General features: G+C 35.3%; 1 protein-coding gene and 1 pseudogene across 1 annotated transcript in view; one reads left to right on the forward strand and one right to left on the reverse strand.

Moving 5' to 3' along the window:
• Positions 1-455: 455 nt before the first annotated feature.
• Positions 456-4,990, forward strand: LOC120594823 (glutathione S-transferase P-like; annotated as a pseudogene).
• The window catches only part of ZNF451 (zinc finger protein 451), a 70,804-nt gene continuing 54,118 nt past the window's right edge, over positions 645-17,330 (reverse strand). The window contains exons 14-15 of the mRNA XM_039852963.1: positions 12,147-12,215; positions 645-2,410 (exon numbers count right to left, since the gene is read on the reverse strand). Of these exons, the coding sequence (XP_039708897.1) occupies positions 2,364-2,410; positions 12,147-12,215 (116 nt within the window). The 3' untranslated portion in view covers positions 645-2,363. The remainder of the gene's footprint in view (positions 2,411-12,146; positions 12,216-17,330) is intronic.

Here is a 17,330-nt window from a genome sequence, read left to right on the forward strand (position 1 = left end):
AGATCACACCACTTATTCACAGAAACCTTCAACGGCTCATTTCAGAGTAAAAACCAAGGACCTTAGGCCTCAGCAGCTTCATCTATTACTCTCATAGCTCATACTACTAGCTTTCTTGCTTTTCCATGGATATATCAAGTTTCTAGGCCTTTTCGCTCTCCATCTGGCTGGCACTCTTCCTCATACATATTTGCATGGCTCCCTGTCACCTTTTTCAGTTCTTTGCTAAGTTCACCTGGTCAGGGTCTTTCCTGACCACCCTATTAAAACAGCAAGCCTCCCCACCCCCACACTATTTTTCCCTTCCTTATTTTCCTTCATTACATTTATCACCATTGGATAGACTTATTATCTAACACTTTATCCAACCCTCCTCTCCCCTAGTGTGAACTCTACAGAGGAGTAATATGGGCTTTGTTTTGCTCACTGGTATATTTCAAGTACTTAGAACAGTTGCTGGCACATGGTAAGTACTCAATAAATCTTTTGTGAGTGAGCCAAATGAAAAAATGATGTAATGAAAAGATGTTAGAAATATTAAAAACATTTACTTTGGTAATTTAGTAATCCATATAACTTTCTGTAATGTCATCCATTGATTACATCTTCCCCCTTTGTATCTAAATTAAATTCAAATTATGAAGTAATTTAAAAATGATTTTTAATTGCTTAACAAGTAGAAATACAATCAGCGACAATTATTAATTAAAACATTAAACAACCCAATTACCTTTTTTAAGGGTCATGATGAAAAGCTTCAGTTCTCTCTACCATACACACGAAAGCTTCTCTATACAGTATCAGTGTACATCACACCTGTATGTGGCACCTCTGACAAAGAGGTATCGGTTCCTCTTCCCTGTATCTGCTTAACCACACTTCTTTCTGGAATGTCCTTTTTGCTCCTCACTACTGAGCAAGCTCCTGCAGCTGTATTTAAGGTCTGACTCAGTGAATATCTCCAAAAGCTTTGCTTGACCACTTTAACATACAAATTAAAAGCACAATGTAGTCATTCTAGAAAATGACTGGTAAATTCTCAAGCTACAATGTCTACTTAAAAAAAAAAAATACAAGCAGGTAGAATAGACCTGACATCTTAAGAAATAAAATGTGTTTCTAATGTGGATTGAAAAAACTATGCTAATAAAAAAACAGCAATGCTATACTAATAAAAAAAAAAAAAAGCAATGCTATTTCACACTAAAATATGTAATTGCAGAGAAAGAACAAAATTCAAGTCATGATTCTTTTCTTGAAAAATTATAGAGAATTTTAAGTTTGGTAAGTAATTACTATTCAAAAATTTTAAGGATGACATTTTTGGTCAAATAACATGAAGCACATACACAAAGATAGTATGACAAGCCCTTCTTTGTCTTCTAATTATGTAATTTTTTATTCGCAATGGGGCCTCAACATTTAAAAATTAAATATGTAACACTTCATGTAGGAACCTGATAATTTAATGACTAACTAAAATGAAGATACTTTCATATGAAATAAAAATTTTTAAAGTTAAAGAAAATTCTTCCTGAGTAGACCTTGAAGATTATTTTTTAAGATTATTTTTACACAAATATATAAAAAAGGACTAATATTATTAAAAATAAGTTTAATTCTATGCAAGTATTTTGACACCATTCCCTTTAAACAGTAGGTAATACAAGTCACATAAAAATCTAAGGAGGTAAAGGAATAGTAAAGGTTTCTTTATAATTATTTCAAAGAAATTAGGGTGTTATCATTCCAGCAATGTGCTGCTCTAATTAAAGAAAGAAAATCATCTGAGCGAAACCCACAAAAAACATTGCTGGTAAAATTTTTAATCTGTTTCCATGATCAGTTTCCATTACTCTCTTCTAATAATCACAAACAAATATCTCAAAGGTATTATATATATTACTGCCACATGAGAAGTAGAATTTACAGAAAAACTAAATTATGACAGCTTTATTTATGTTCATTTTCACTCCTAAAAAAATTAAACTAGAATCATCTATACAGTACAAATAAAGACCTAATACTATTTGAGAAACATAAACAATAGTCAAGAGCTTTTCTATTTTTTAATTCTTTTAAACTAAATATATGAATTCAAAGTTAACTGGTAAATTGTGATACCTATATTGGAATATATGATTTATATTTGCATTAACATGTATTCTCTTCCTCTGTACATTTTGCAAAGTAGCACACACACAAAAGCAAATATCAAATTTTGAACATGAAAAAGCAAAAAAAGCATGTTTTCAAATACATCTGTACTAGTAGTTTTCTGGCCTCCTTTAGAAAACAAACTCAAGAATTCATTATCCTGAGTATCTTCAAGGCTACTTGATGTTGTGTGGTAATATCTTTAATTACATTTCCTCAAGGCTTCTTCTAATAGCTTCTTCTAATTCCACATCTGCATCAAAAAACACAGTATTTTAATATTTAGGGCAGAAAACAAACATGTGCTTTATGTAAGTCTCATCAACTACATCCATCTTTTCAAGAAGGAAAATAAAAATGGAGAAAATTAGGATAACTTGGCAGTTTCTCCATCATAAAATATGAATATTTCAAAATATGAGAATCTAGATATAAACTCAGACTGAATTATAATATATATGAACTTAATGTGCTAAGAACTTGTAAATTATTTCCATTTAGGGATGCAGACTCAACAAACTTCTAGAATCACAGATAGGTAATCACAAAATTCAACATTAAAAAAAAAAAATCTATGCACTTATTTCCAAAAAGACTTAAGGTAATGCATATAAAACAACAACAAAAAAAACAAAACAAATAGAAAGAGGCAAAACCATGAAATGGCAAAATCTCAAACGATTAACATTTTAGTTTTAAGCTTTCTAGCGTCTAAGGCAAAGTGAAACTCATGGCTATGTAATATCTTCTGAGAAGCATACATACACATATGCACTCATTTAACAAATATTTATTGAATGCCCACTGTGTATTAGGCACAGAAATACAACAGTGAACAAGACAGACCATTCTTGGGTTCACATGTCTTTCTCCATTTCCTCCCTAAGAATGCTACCGAAGGAGGGTAGAATTAGGTGTCAATTCTTGGCCTTCACTAGCTTCTTACACCACATTCATTTCATCCCATTCAGTCTGCAGTCTCTTAGAGCCTAGTTGGTTTATAGGACCAGTGATTCCTCTAAGATGCAACTGTACCTTCCTCTGGACTGAGGCACTGGTGTTGTCTGTAATTTAAAATACTTCAAGCTAGTATATACTATGTGTTAAGTTAAAGCTAGATTCTAGGTCAGTGATTTGCCCTAAGATGAATTCAAAGGGATGAAGAAATACAAAGAAAAGCCAAGATGCTCTTAGCAAAGAATAAGGTGACAAGATTTGTAAAGATACGAAAACTTATTATAAAGTTACAGAAATTAAGAGTGTGGCACTGGTGCAAGAATAGATGAACAGATGAAAGGAACAGCATAGATATCTAAGAAACAGACCCATGCATATATGGAAATCTGATTTTTGACCAGGGTAGCACTGCAGCATGGGGGCGTGGAAAGATGGTCTTTTTAATTTAACAAATGGTGATGGGTCACAAACATACAAAAACATTATGGAAAAGGGAATTTAGGATGCATTAAAATTACTTGTATTCATCAAAAGATACCATTAAATGAGCAAAAAGGCAAGCCATGGAGTGGGAGAAAATATTCACAGTACATGGAATCCGTACTCAGAATTGAAAGATTTTCAGCCCAGAAAAATCAATAAAAAGATAATGTAAAAAAAAGTGTCAAGAAATTTGAAAAGGCACTGACAAGATTGTCAAAATGGTCAATAAATCTCAATCATCAGAAAAATGTAAATTAAAACCACAAAAAAATATTAGTTCATAGTCATCACTAGATAAAATGAAAAAAATTTTTTCAATGATTAGTAAAGATGTAGATCGATGGGAACTCATATACACTATTGGAATTAAAGAAATTGGAATAATCACTTTAGAAAAACAATTTGGCATTACTTACTAAAGATGAACAGAAGCAACTCCTAAGTATATATCCCCAGAAATGTGGATATATGTCCATCAAGAGACATGAGAATGTTCATAAAAAATTAGTTGTAGGAGCCAAAAAGTAGAAACCAAATATCTATAAATAAATGGTGATATATACATAAAAATAGAATATTATACAAGTATTGGAAATGAACAAATCGAAACCACATGCTAACATCTGGCTGAATTTGTAAAATAAGGTTGCCTGGGCACTCTTCCACCGCCGCCATCTTTGTCTACACCGCAACCATGCTATCCTACACCACCATCTACTTCCCTGTTCGAGGGCACTGCGAGGTCATGCATATGCTGCTGGCTGACCAGGGCCACAGGTGTAAGGAGGAAGTGGTGACTAAGACCCGGCTGCAGGGCCCTCTCAAGGCCTCCTGTCTGTACGCGCAGCTCCCCAAGTTCCAAGATGGAGACCTCAGCCTGCACCAGTACAATGCCATCCTGCGCCCTTGGGCTGTATGGGAAGGACCAGCGTGAAGTGGCCCTGATGGATGTGGTGAATGACGGCGTGGAAGACCTCCGCTGCAAATACATCATCTTCATCTACACCAACTACGAGGCAGGCAAGGAAGACTATTGGAAGGAGCTGCTGGGTCACCTGAATTTTTTTGAGATCCCGCTGTCCCAGACCAGAGGGGCCAGGCCTTTATTGTGGGCAACCAGATCTCCTTCCCCGACTACAATCTGCTGGACTTGCTACTGAATCACCAGGTCCTGGCCCCAGCTGCCTGGACTCCTTCTTCTTGCTCTCGCCTACGTAGCTCACCTCAGTGTCCAGCCCAAGCTCAAGGCCTTCCTGGTCTCCCCTGAGCACATGAACCTGCCCATCGATGGCAGGGGGAAACAGTGAGAGCCTGTGGCACCCTCAGCCGGAAGTACTAACCAACCCTTCCCCAGGACCAATAAAATTCGAGAGAGGGAGAGAGGGAAAAAGGGAAGGAGGGGGGAGGGAGAGAGAAAGAGAGGAGGGGGGGGGAGGAAATGTGAAAGTAGCAAGAGGAAAAAATATGACACATTACGTACAGGAGACCACTAATGCAAATTATGGTAACTTATCATGACAATAAAAGCCAGAAGACAATAGAATGACATCTTAAAAGTGCTTAAGGAAAAAATATTAGTCAACCAGAATCCTAAAGCCAGAGAAATTGTCCTTAAAAATTAAAGATAAAATAAAGATTTAAACAAAACCAGGATATTAATCATTAGCAAAACTGCACTACATAAAACAGAAAGAAATTCTTTAGGCTGAAGAAAAATGAAACCAGATGGAAACTCTAATCCATTAGAGAGAACGAAGGTCACTGGAAAGGTAACTACGTGGATATTCTATTAAAGTAGGTATAGCAGTATTTCCATTTTTAAAATGAGGACACTGGCACACAGTGAAGTACCCTGCCCCAAATTACATAACTTGTAAGCAGGAGAGCTGAGGTTTTTTTGTTTGTTTTTCATATATAAACAAAGGACTTGCTGAGGGGCTGAATGTGAGAAGTGAGGGAAAGAGAGGAATTAGGATGAGTGCCTCAAGTTTTGCTTGAGCAACTGGATGTAAAATGGTGCCAAATGCTGATCTAATTAAATGTTCTTATTTACTGTTTTTCCCCAGGAAAAAATGTGTTACCATAAGATGTGGGTTTTAATGTAGGAGCTAATCTAAGAAGTCACAGAATCTAAAGACATTCCTTCCTACTTTAGGAAGCACCCTTTTGAGTCTTAAAAATCCCTAAATATGCTTTTTTCATTCTCACAATAGTTTTTAACATCATTTGACTTGACTTTATTTTTCTTTTATTTACTTAAAAGCAAAAGAACTTGTTGATTTAATCTAACAACCAACCAATATTGTGAAAAAATTAATTGAAGTGTCTGTATTCAATGGATATTCAAAGTAGGTAATTTGATAATAATTCTGTATTCTATGAGCTATTATTTTAGACATTGGTAGTGATATATAAACAGTTAAACAGACCAACACATTAAAATGACACTTCCCTTCACCACCCCAAACTGTTTTCTTTACCTGTTTGTCTTGTTAACAGTGACAATCTGAATGAACTCCTTAATTCAAAGTTCAGTTCAGCAAATCATTTAAGGGACTTTTAAACTTTATCATATATTCATTAACTGTTTTATTGGGTTACATATTTATAAAGAAAATACATATTCTGAAGACTTCAGGAGTAAATCTCCCACTGAAGTCTAGGAAGCTTATGACTCATTTGTAGGTTGTTTAAAGATGTTTTACTTACCAAGGAAAAGATTTGTTTCCTACAATTAACTGTTAGAGAAGAATTTGTACCTAAGATGGAATATGAACATGAAAAAACATTTGCCGAAGGGAGTAAAAGGAAAGGAAGTGCTGGATATCCAAATATTAGATAGATCATAACTATTTACTTGTGCAATCATATGAAAAATAAAAGGAGGAAATAAAGGAAAGAAATGATTTCTAGCTAATAGTCTAGTTATGAATACTAGGTTACAGCATGTAGAAACCTGCAACTATGAGATTAGATAATTTCCCTCCTAGCCCCTCTCCCTTATTCAGAGTCTCACTCTCCCTTGGTTAAGTACGAATGTGTATTTGACTTACATGGGTGGTGAACGTAGGCAAACAAAGCTAAAAACAAAACTATTCTTAATTCTGGTAAATGTTAATTTACCTTTCAACAAAAAAATATTGGACGCTTACTAGTACTACCGTTTTGGATCTCAAAGTCCAGGGAAGCTAGATCTTTAAAGTGGCTCTTACCTCCTATCATGATACTTTTGTGCAAGGAGGCCAATGAGTTCTTGTTTCTCATTCTACAAAAATAAACACAACTTCCCAACAGGGCCTGCACCCCTCCTAGACCTCACGCTTTGCTAGAGGGCAAGGACATGGCCAAGAAATTCTACAGCTGATCAACAAAGAGAAGACCACATGGGAAAAAGGCACAGAATTGTTTTTCCTCTCTCTGTGAGTGTCCCAGGAGGCAGAAATAGAGGCGAATTTTTCGTTTTGAAGTGAGACTGTAATGTTTTTCCCAAGTATACAGGAATTTTAATCTGGAACTATGATTTTTAAAAATAAAATCTAAAAATTATCAAAGTTTTATAAACCATTTGGGGAGAATGAAGGTAGGTAGTAATACACAAATACTAAAATACCTTAGTCATTATTCTAAAAATAAAATCACGATATAAAAGTATTCGATTTTCAGAAAAACACAAAAACTGTAGAGAAAATATTTTCTTGGAATTTTTTTTTTCTGGCTACTTCCTTTTTGACTTCCCTTCTTTGAACTAAGAGGCCTCATGGGCTGTTACACCTGGGAGGGTCGTCATCTCTTCTAGAAGCTGGCCCATGCTCTGCAGTCTAAAATTTTAAGGTTCATCTCATATTTATTCAAAAACTAGTTTTGCACTAAAATCTGTCAGGTACTGTCTTAGGCACCATTTTGGGCACAGATAGGAGGGAACAAAGCAGATAAGTATCTTTGCCCTTGTGGAGATTATGTGGATAGCAAAGAGTATAGAAAATAACACCATAATTAAATATGTAATTCATTAGATAGTCGTAAATGGTAAGGAGGAAAATAAAAGCAGGAGGAGGAAAAGGAAAAGCAGCAGGCTGCAGTGGTCACAGAGTCATCAGGGAAGTTCTCACTGAGAAGATGCCACCTAAATAAAGACCTGAAGGCGACAGAGAGTGAGCCACACTGAGACCTGGGCAGAAAGAACAGCTAGTACAGATCCCTAAGCAGGCATGGAATTGATGAACTTAAGGACCAGAAAGGTGTCAGGGGAGCTGGAGGGTTAAGGCTGGTAGGAAGAAATATCAGAGGGGCGGTAGAGGCAAATTTAAAAACTTATTTTCCCTCAGTGAGATAGGAAGGCATGCATACAGGAGTGTCTTAGAATATCAGGTTAAAAATAAAAAGACTGGCAAGAGGAAACATGAGAACATTTGGGAAGCTTCTGCTGTAATCTAGGTAAATAATGAGGTAGCTGGGGTGGGTGAAACAGTGGAGGTGCTGAGGAATAATTATACTCTGGATCTCTTTTGAAGAAAGAGATGGAGGGTCTGCTGATTGAATGGATGTAAGGAATGAGCAAAAGAGAGGCCTCAAGGATGACTCGAGTTTCAAGCCTGAGATGCTGAAAGGGTAGCATTGTGTTTCCCTGAGAAAGGAAGACTAGAGGGGAAGTGGAGTTGGAGGAAGAGCAGGAGCTCAGTTTGGACTCGTAAAATGGAAGATGACCATTAGAAAACAAGGCAGAGATGTCAAGTAGGCCACTGGATATTAAGTCTGGAGTTTAGGGTAGAAAACTGGGCTAGAGAGAGAAATGAGAGAGTTGTCAGCTCACAGATGATGTTGAGACTGGATGAATCACTGAGACAGTGAGTATAGAAGAGAAGACTTCCAAGACTGGGACCTAGATTGAGGAGAGGAGGAACCAGCAAAAGAGAATAAGAGAGAACAGCCAGTGAGGTAGGAGGAAAACCAGGAGAGTGGGGTGTTCTGGAAGCCAGATGAGGAACGTGTTTGAAGGAGGAGTGTGATCAACTCTGGCACAATATGTATCTATGGGAAAGATCCAGTAGAGAAGGGAAAAAATGACACTGCAGGAGCGAGAAGGGAGAACTGCTGGACTGATTTCCTTAAGCACACAAGATGAGATGGGATACAGAATGTAAGCAGAGGGGATGACCTAACCAGGAGGAGGATAGTTCATCCACAGTAATAGAGTGAAGGGAGAGAAATGGGCCCCAATACAGGAAGTAAGGAGATGTGGTAGTGGGAGCCTCCCATGCCTTCTGTTCCTCAGTGAAATAGGAAGTGAAGGCGATGGCTGAGAAAAGGGATAGGTTGGGGTATGTTGAAGGTTTAGAGAGAAGATAAGGTGGGAAGAGTGGAAGAATGAAAGGACTAGGGAAGCAGAATACCATCACCACTAAGGGCCCCTTAAGGTCAGTGTCATGAATTTAAAGTGAGAATAGTCAATATGGTTGTGTTTTGTTTCAGTCACATTTAGTTACATGGGTGCAAGTGTGGAATAGGAGTTAGATTTAAACAGAATTAATGCTTCTCTCAGAAAGTAGACTTACAATATACAAACTCACATGAGGTGCTAACATCTACCAGAGTTTGCTAATATAAAATAAGAAATGTAACGATCACTGTCTTTGATCTCTTCTCTCTCTTCCTGTATATCAGCACCACTAGATAGATGTTGATTTTCTAGTTTTTAATTTCTTCATGTGAATATTTACCATGTCAGCAATGAGTAAGGACAACCACCTTGTATTCCAATGTATCTGTCCTCAAGTAACTGGACTCGCTCTCTAGTTGAGTGCTTCACTCTGACCCACCAGCCTTGAGTGCAAGATTTGAAGTCATGTCTTTGAAAATCTCATTTGTTGGTAGAAAGTGCAATTGGCAAATTCATAAACACCAGCATTCTCTCTGCTCTGGTCCATGTTTGTCATCTGCTTTCTTTAACTTGGGTTAAAGAGCTGAGTTTTAACCCAGGCAGTCCAAATCTAAAGTCTATACTCTTCACCACATCATGTGTGCTCTACTTCACATCTGGTATACAAAATAGGTTATATTAGAACTTTATGATTGGCCTGGGTAGTTAGAATCTGATATTGGCCTACAGAGACTAAAGAATAAGACTAATCATGGTGTGTGGTGGACGGGGGCAGGGGAGCAGGGGCAGGGCAGATAAGGGAATCTACCTTTTCCCAAGGCAAAAAGCCATGTGCAAATTTATCCTGACTTTTACCATTTGTCAGGCATTTACAGTGTTGTGTTGGGAACGGAAGGGAAGGAAGGAAGAGAGATTTGAGAAGTTATTTCAACTTTTTGAGTTTTGCAATTAGGTCTGGAATAAAACATCACTTTGCCTTCATGGCGCAGGGTCAACAAAATCATCCAATATTCTCCCAGCCAAATGGCTTCTGTTTTAATTTCCTTTATCCAGTTATAGAGAGATGGGTCTTGGTAGCTCTAACATGTTTTAAGTTTGTTATTAAAGCTTATTCATTCAATAAACAATTATTTAGTGCCAAACACTGTGCTAGGTGCTGTTGAATAAAAGATAAAACATGATCCTTCTCCTTGAGTTGCTCACAGTCCAGTGAAAATGAAAGACAAGGACAAATTCCATAATGCCACTTGGTATGGTACAGAGGGAGCCTAGAGGCAGTGGTTAGGTCTCTTTAAAGATGAAAAATCTAGGAGAGACACTGACCATACAAAATTGCCTACAAGAATGGCAATATATATGATTCAACTAGGAGATGATATTTGAGCTTGATCTTGTTGGGTAAAAAGGAGGGGTGGGGGGAGAGAGTTTTAAAGGAAGTGCAGAGGAGACCAGATTCCTTAACTTATATGGAATCTTGTGTGCTTCTCACTCTTATTTTACATAAAGCATCAGGAAATGAAAGAAAACACACACATAACACTCCTTTGATTTTTCTTAGAATTAATGCATTATGTCCATATCTCATAACTAGTTAAAAGTCTAAACTCTTGAATCCTTTAACAGTAATCCTTTTTCCAAACTAAAGAATCACAAAAATATAAAACCTCTCCAAATCTCCAAACTATAAAATTACATAGATTATAAAATGGTAGAAATTCTGGTATATATTCAGTTATACACATCTCAGATTTCCTGGGCTAGCTAGGGAACCCATAAAATTGTGAAGGCTTCCCAAGTGTGGTTATTTAAAAGTTATAATTTTGTCTGGCATTCTCCATGGGATTAGTCATGGGTGGCAAATAAAGGTTGCAAAGTCTTAACTACTTAGATGCTCAATGTTGTTTATCTTTTAGTGGCCTTGATAAACAACTTAGCTGGCAGTTTTTGTTTAAAACTTACAAAAGTTCTTTCATTTAACTCATCATTATGTGGCTGCTAAGCATTGTGCTAGACCTTGAAAGACCATGTTGGGGAAAACAAGTTTGTCAAAAAACTTGCTTCCAATTAGGCTGTAGGTTTACTGCCAACTTTGTTTAACCAGTGGATTCCGGCTATAAGAGAGAAAGATCAGAGTTTTCTACTTCATTGAATGGATGAATCTATTCTACTCCCAGACTGAAATTCCCAAACTCCTAATAGCATAAAGTTCTAGTATGCTTTTGGTCAAATTAATTTCATTATATGAGAGGTCAAACAAATACACAGAAAACAAATCAGCTTGGCCATTCTGTTTGTCTAGCCACATTTTTCTCCTCTCTAGTCTCCACATTCCCACTCTCGAATCTCTAACAACAAAGACTATATTGGAATATATGTTATGACTCCTACTTTTGTCCTTTATGCCACATTTAATAGTTTTAATAGTTTTAACTTCTTCAATGAAGCATCAAGTATTTTCTAAAATCCATTGTTTCATTTTTTTCCCATGGTTATTAAAAAGCACATAATCTTTTATGGAAAAACCAAAGAAAAAAAATGAGCATATGACACAACAATATAGTGGTATAGCCAGTCAATTATTTGTTGTGAAGTAATACATAAAGTTCTTTTTAACTTATGGGAGAAAATATGTAACTTTTCCTTTGCAAAGAGGGAAAAAATTTTGATTTACAGAAACCCATTAATATTTAGATATAAGTGCTTGCTTTCACAGTTCCACTGTATAACTTTTAATATTCTTAATACTACTCAAAATTAGGATAACAAAATCTTCTAGTCATGGAGTTTAGAGATTTTTTTGGCAAAAAGTCAGAAAATAATTATTTTAGGCTTGGGGAGGTAGGAGAGTCTATACTGTTTGTGTCACAACTATTCAACCTTGCTCTTGCAATGTGAAAGCAACAGCACAGTCAATACTTAAAACTTTATTTACAAAACCAGGTGGTGGACTGGATTTGGTCCAAGGGCCATAATTGGCTGATTCCTGATCTAGCTTCCTAAACTGGTATCATCCCTATATCATCTTATATGCAAACTGTCCTTTGAAAGAGGAAACAACTCTTTTTTAAATTCAGGGGTAAGGAAGAGTAGAAGGGATGAACAGGTAAGAGGGGAAAATTTTTTTAAATAAAGATACAGTCAAGTAGGGAAAAGATTAATTCCATTACGTTACCTTCTGTGGATCTGAATTCTTCTTCTATTGGAGTACTTTTTATACCCAGGTTATCATCACTGTCACATTCTGTAAGGCAGAATCAATAAATGCAAATGTATTTCTGAAAAAAGTTATTGTGCCAATATTTTTTAACAACTCAATTCTCATACTCAAGCTTACTAATTACAATTCATTAGTAAGTAGTACACCACTTTCCCTTTAGTTTATTTTTTAAATGATTACCGAATCACTTAATTCAAGAAAAATAAAAACTAATGAAACAAGCAATTCAATTTTAGTTCTATATTCAAAAACATTATTTGAAAAAGTTATTGTAATATAACATCGAGGAAACAGAAAATTCAAGTATTTAAAAAAACTAAAAAATTTGAACCCTAGCATGTTTATTTGGATGTAGCAAATAAACTCCAAAGTTTCATTTGCATAAAATCATCTTACAATTTTAAAAAATGGTGACAGATAAAATTCTCCTGCATTTTGAAAATCATATGCATTCATCTCTATAGAAACCAAAGGATTAAATTAACAATGCCTCTGCATGGCACAAACTCACTTACCTGATGTCTTACATGCTTTCATAATGAGAGACCTAAGACTTCATAAAAATGACATGACTGACCAGGTATTGCAAAAGTCACTTAAAATTTGAACCATGGTACTATCAGTGATTATATATAAAAATACACAATAACACAATACACACACACACACACACACACACACAGTGACTGAATCAGGGGAAATAACTGAATATAAGTCAAATAGATATAACAGCATGGGTGAACTTTTATACTCAATCTTTAAGAAGGCTTTTAAAATCTGTGTATTTGGTATGTTTCTATATATAGATAACAACTATATTTAATGCCTCTTATTCATTCCAAAACAAAGACACAAACCAAAGAGATGCAACAAAGTCCTAGGCCCATAAACCAGACAGTCCAAGGAGAGTGTTCAGATTCAACAAAAATTATCTTGACGCACAGTAAAATCTGTTGTCAATTTGGATTTGCTAATATATAACAACTTATGCTCAAGTTCATCCTTGCATTACCTAAGAAAAAATATTCTAGGTAAGTTAATGCTTTATATAAAACTGCAAAGAGGATGTTTAATTTACTTAAGAACTATAAACAACTGAATATAAAAAACTGTGTCTTTAAAAACAAAATCTTGGGTGGGGAGAAGAGGTAGATGAGAGTAAAGGCAGTCAAATAGATGGTGGTGAAAGGAAATTTAACTCTGGGTGGTGAACACAATATACATATGACGTATTGTTGACTTGCACATTTGAAACTTATGTAATTTTATTAACCAATGTCACCCCAAAACATTCAATAAAATTTTTAAAATATTAAAGAAAAATGATTTAGCATTAGTAGTCATGCTAACGATATCAAACTATAAAATTTTAATATTTTGTACTTTAGTCACTTAAATCATTTAATGAGAAAAGTACACATTTTTGCAATCTGGGATTTCATATGGAAGAAATATTAATTTGACTTCCATCTGTATGTCACCTCACATACTTCTAATATTTCTGAGGATACATGAAATCATTTTGAACCCATTAAAATGGACACGCAAACAAACAAAAACCCTGAAAAGAAAATCTTACATTAATCAAGTTAATGTTCTTCAACTAAACTACAAGATATGGTCAAGTCCTATTACATAAACGGATCACTAAGAACCCACAGAATTTTTTATATAAGCTATAGCTGTCACCAATTAAATAGTGGAAAATAGTAACTCAGAAATTCAGTCATCAAGGAATATGGCTGAGGTAGATACAATAACCCAACACTTTGGAAAGTGAAAACAAACAAAAAGCCCTTAAAATGTATGGTCAGTGTAGTAAAAACAAGAAACATACTTATTTCATCTTATGGAGAATGTATTACAAGCAGGGAGCAATGTCACACAAGGTAAATGAAAAAGGGTGCTTGCATGGTTCCTTTAACTCAGTTTGTGCTCATCATACTGAGACTGCATTTTTACAGTCAGAAAAAAAGAAAATGGGGCTTGTTTAATTAGACAAAAGATCCTAAGGATCTTACGAAGTTAATCACTTTCCTTGGCTATGTTTCACATACAATCAGCCTACTTTTTAAAGTACCACAACCCACAATCAAATTAAAACCAAAAAAACAAAAAACAAAAAAAAGCCCCTCTTCCTGAATGTTATTTTTTTTAATTCTCATATTTGGTATCATTAACATGGATTCTGCAAATGTCATTAGACTGCAGCAGAATGGCTCTCATTATCTTCATTCTTCAAGGATGAGATTAGAGACAATAATTCGCACTGGACTCTATCTACATCATAAAATCAGGTGTTTCTGTCAGTGATACTGAAAAAAAAAAAACCACTTGTGTAGCCACAGGTAGCATATTTTAACCTTTCTAGATCTCTGCTTCTCATCTATAAAATAGGGTAATCTAACACACCCTACCTCACAGTGTTGTAAAGAGAATTAAATAAAACGTGTAAGTTCTTTAAACATCTTTAAACACTAGGAATATAAAAACCACTAGCATGGTTGGCTGGCACATAGTGAGACATCAGTAAGTCCTTTCTTTTCTTTAAAATGTTTAAGTAACAAGTTATATGTGCATCTTTGAGACATTAGACTTGAGTTAGAATGCACATATATTTGTAAATAAAATGTAAAAGGTCTAAGAAAAAGAGTCTCTATCTGGCTTCTCTGATTAGGATTCCTAGAAAAGATCCATGTTTCTTGGCAAGTTTTAAAAAGGTGAGGGTGAATACATTATAAAATAGAATTGATGAAGGATAAGGGGGCCAAGGGTGTTAATTAAGGCTATTAATATTTTTAAATATCTCTATAAAGATATAAATCTTTATATATCATAGCTGTAATAAAAATGTTTGTGCTGGAACCCTGATGCTTAGGTGGAGAGAGATTTTATAGGGCAAAAACCATGACACATTCAAATCTCAAAATTAGTTTAAAGGCTCACCTTGCTGCAAAGAATAACCGATTTAGCTTAAGTAACCAAGTCAGAAATCTAAAAAAAGTACCGGTAGTAAACCTACTTAACTACCTGTCCCCTTTCTACCAAGCAAAAAGTAATACCTATGGCCAAATGACAACACATCTGTATATGAAACCAGCAATTCCAAATACTCTATTTCTACTGAGACAAGTACCTCCTGAAAAAACGTCTAATTAACTGAAAAATTAGTAAAAGATTAAATTCTCAGAGTATAAAATACCATATGACCATTGATTCCCATGACACTATTCAACAGACTCTTCCTGTTTATATAGGAAGCTCCTGTCCAAAAAAAAAATTTTTTTAGTCCTAATAATGAAAAATTTCTGAAAAGTCTGAGAAAAATAATAGGTTCAAACTTGTATCGTTTGGCTATACAATGGTGATTTTTAAAACTGGAAAAATCAGATTTCTTATAAAATAATATGAGAGAACTTCTACTGTATGTTACTTATAGTATGAACTTTTGTACCAAAGAGAGTTTGAGATCACAAATTCTCTGAAACTGTATGTGATATCGCATATACATGTTCATTTTTAGGGAAAGAGCCATAGAAAGCTTTTATCAGATTCTTAGAAAGGTCCACTGACTCCCTACCAAAAATCACAGTTCCTTAAGAAATTGTGGTCAGATCTGAAGCTAGGAACACTACGCTAAGGGAGATGAAAGGAGCTATCCTGGCATTTTTATGGTAACCAAAATTACCCTAAAGGCCCAATAAGATATAGTATTTATGGACATTGAGAGATTTTCTAAGTCTCAATACACTCCTTAAAAGAAACTATTACTCTACTATTCACACAGCCATTTCTTAGGAAAGGTAATGGAATAAAGTTAACCGAGAAAGTGATTATTCTTTGACTTTCTTACTACAGTGGTCCTACCCTTATCTGCAGTTTCACTTTCTGTGGTTTCAGTCACATGCCATGGTCCAAAAATATTAAATGGAAAATACTAGAAGTAAACAATTCATAAGTTTTAAACTGTGCACTGTTTTGAGTAGCATGATGAAATCTCATGTTGTCCAGTTCCATCCCGCCCAGGACATGAATCATCCCTTTGTCCAGTGTATCCACACTGTACATTTGATCCTTGGGCAACATAGGTTTAAATTGTGTGGGTCCACTTATTTTTTCAACTGCGCCACAGTTCAAACCCATGTTGTTGAAGGGTCTACTCCGTAGTTGGGAATCTGTGTATTCAGAGGACCAACTGTAGTAATATGTAGATTTTCACCTGTGCAGGAGGTTAGCACCCCTAGCCCCAAGTTGTGCAAGAATCAACTGTACATGCCATCTGCCCCTTACTCGTTAGCTGTCTCAGTTATCAGAATGACTGTCACAGTAACCTATAATGCCTGTGTTGAAGTAACCCTTATTGTACTTAATAATGTCCCCAAAGCACAAGAGTAGTAATGTTGGCAATTCAGATATGCCAAAGAGAAACTATCAAGTGCTTTCTTTAAGTGAAAATGTATGTAAAGGAAAAAACACTATATATATAGAATTTGATATTATCGTGGTTTCAGACACCCACTGGCAGTCTTAGAATGTTTCACCTGCAGATAAGGGGGGGACTACTATATAAAGTTTACTACCAGGCAGTTTGATGCCTTTAAGTCTTCCTACCATGAATTTGATTTGTCTTAAATCAAATAACTGAATCTGAATATACTATGATTCAGAAAACTTTTTCTGTATTTTGGAATTACAAAAGCATCTTTAAATCAAATCAAATACCATGATTTAAGAATTCTATACTTCTTTAGCCACTTAATAATTTCCATTACTTTTAAAATGAAAAGATGCTCAACATTACTAATCATTAAGGAAATGCAAATCAAAATTGAGATACCTATTAGCATGGCTACTATCAACCACAAACAAACACAATCAGAAAATAACAAGTGCTGACAAGTATGTAGAGAAACTGGGACCCTAATGCACTGTTGGTGGGAGTGTAAGTAAAATGGTGCTATTCCTGTGGAAGTCAGTATGGAAGTTTCTCAAAAAATTAAAGATAGAATTACTACATGATTCAGCAATTCTATTTCTGGGTATGTACTCAAAAGAAGTGAAAGCAGGATCTCAAAAGAGATATTTATATACCTATCTTCATAGCAGTATTATTTACAGTAGCTAAAACATGGCTACAAG

This window comes from Pteropus medius, unplaced genomic scaffold (assembly GCF_902729225.1).
Source record: "Pteropus medius unplaced genomic scaffold, Ma_sr-lr_union100, whole genome shotgun sequence".
Classification (NCBI taxonomy): domain Eukaryota; kingdom Metazoa; phylum Chordata; class Mammalia; order Chiroptera; family Pteropodidae; genus Pteropus; species Pteropus medius.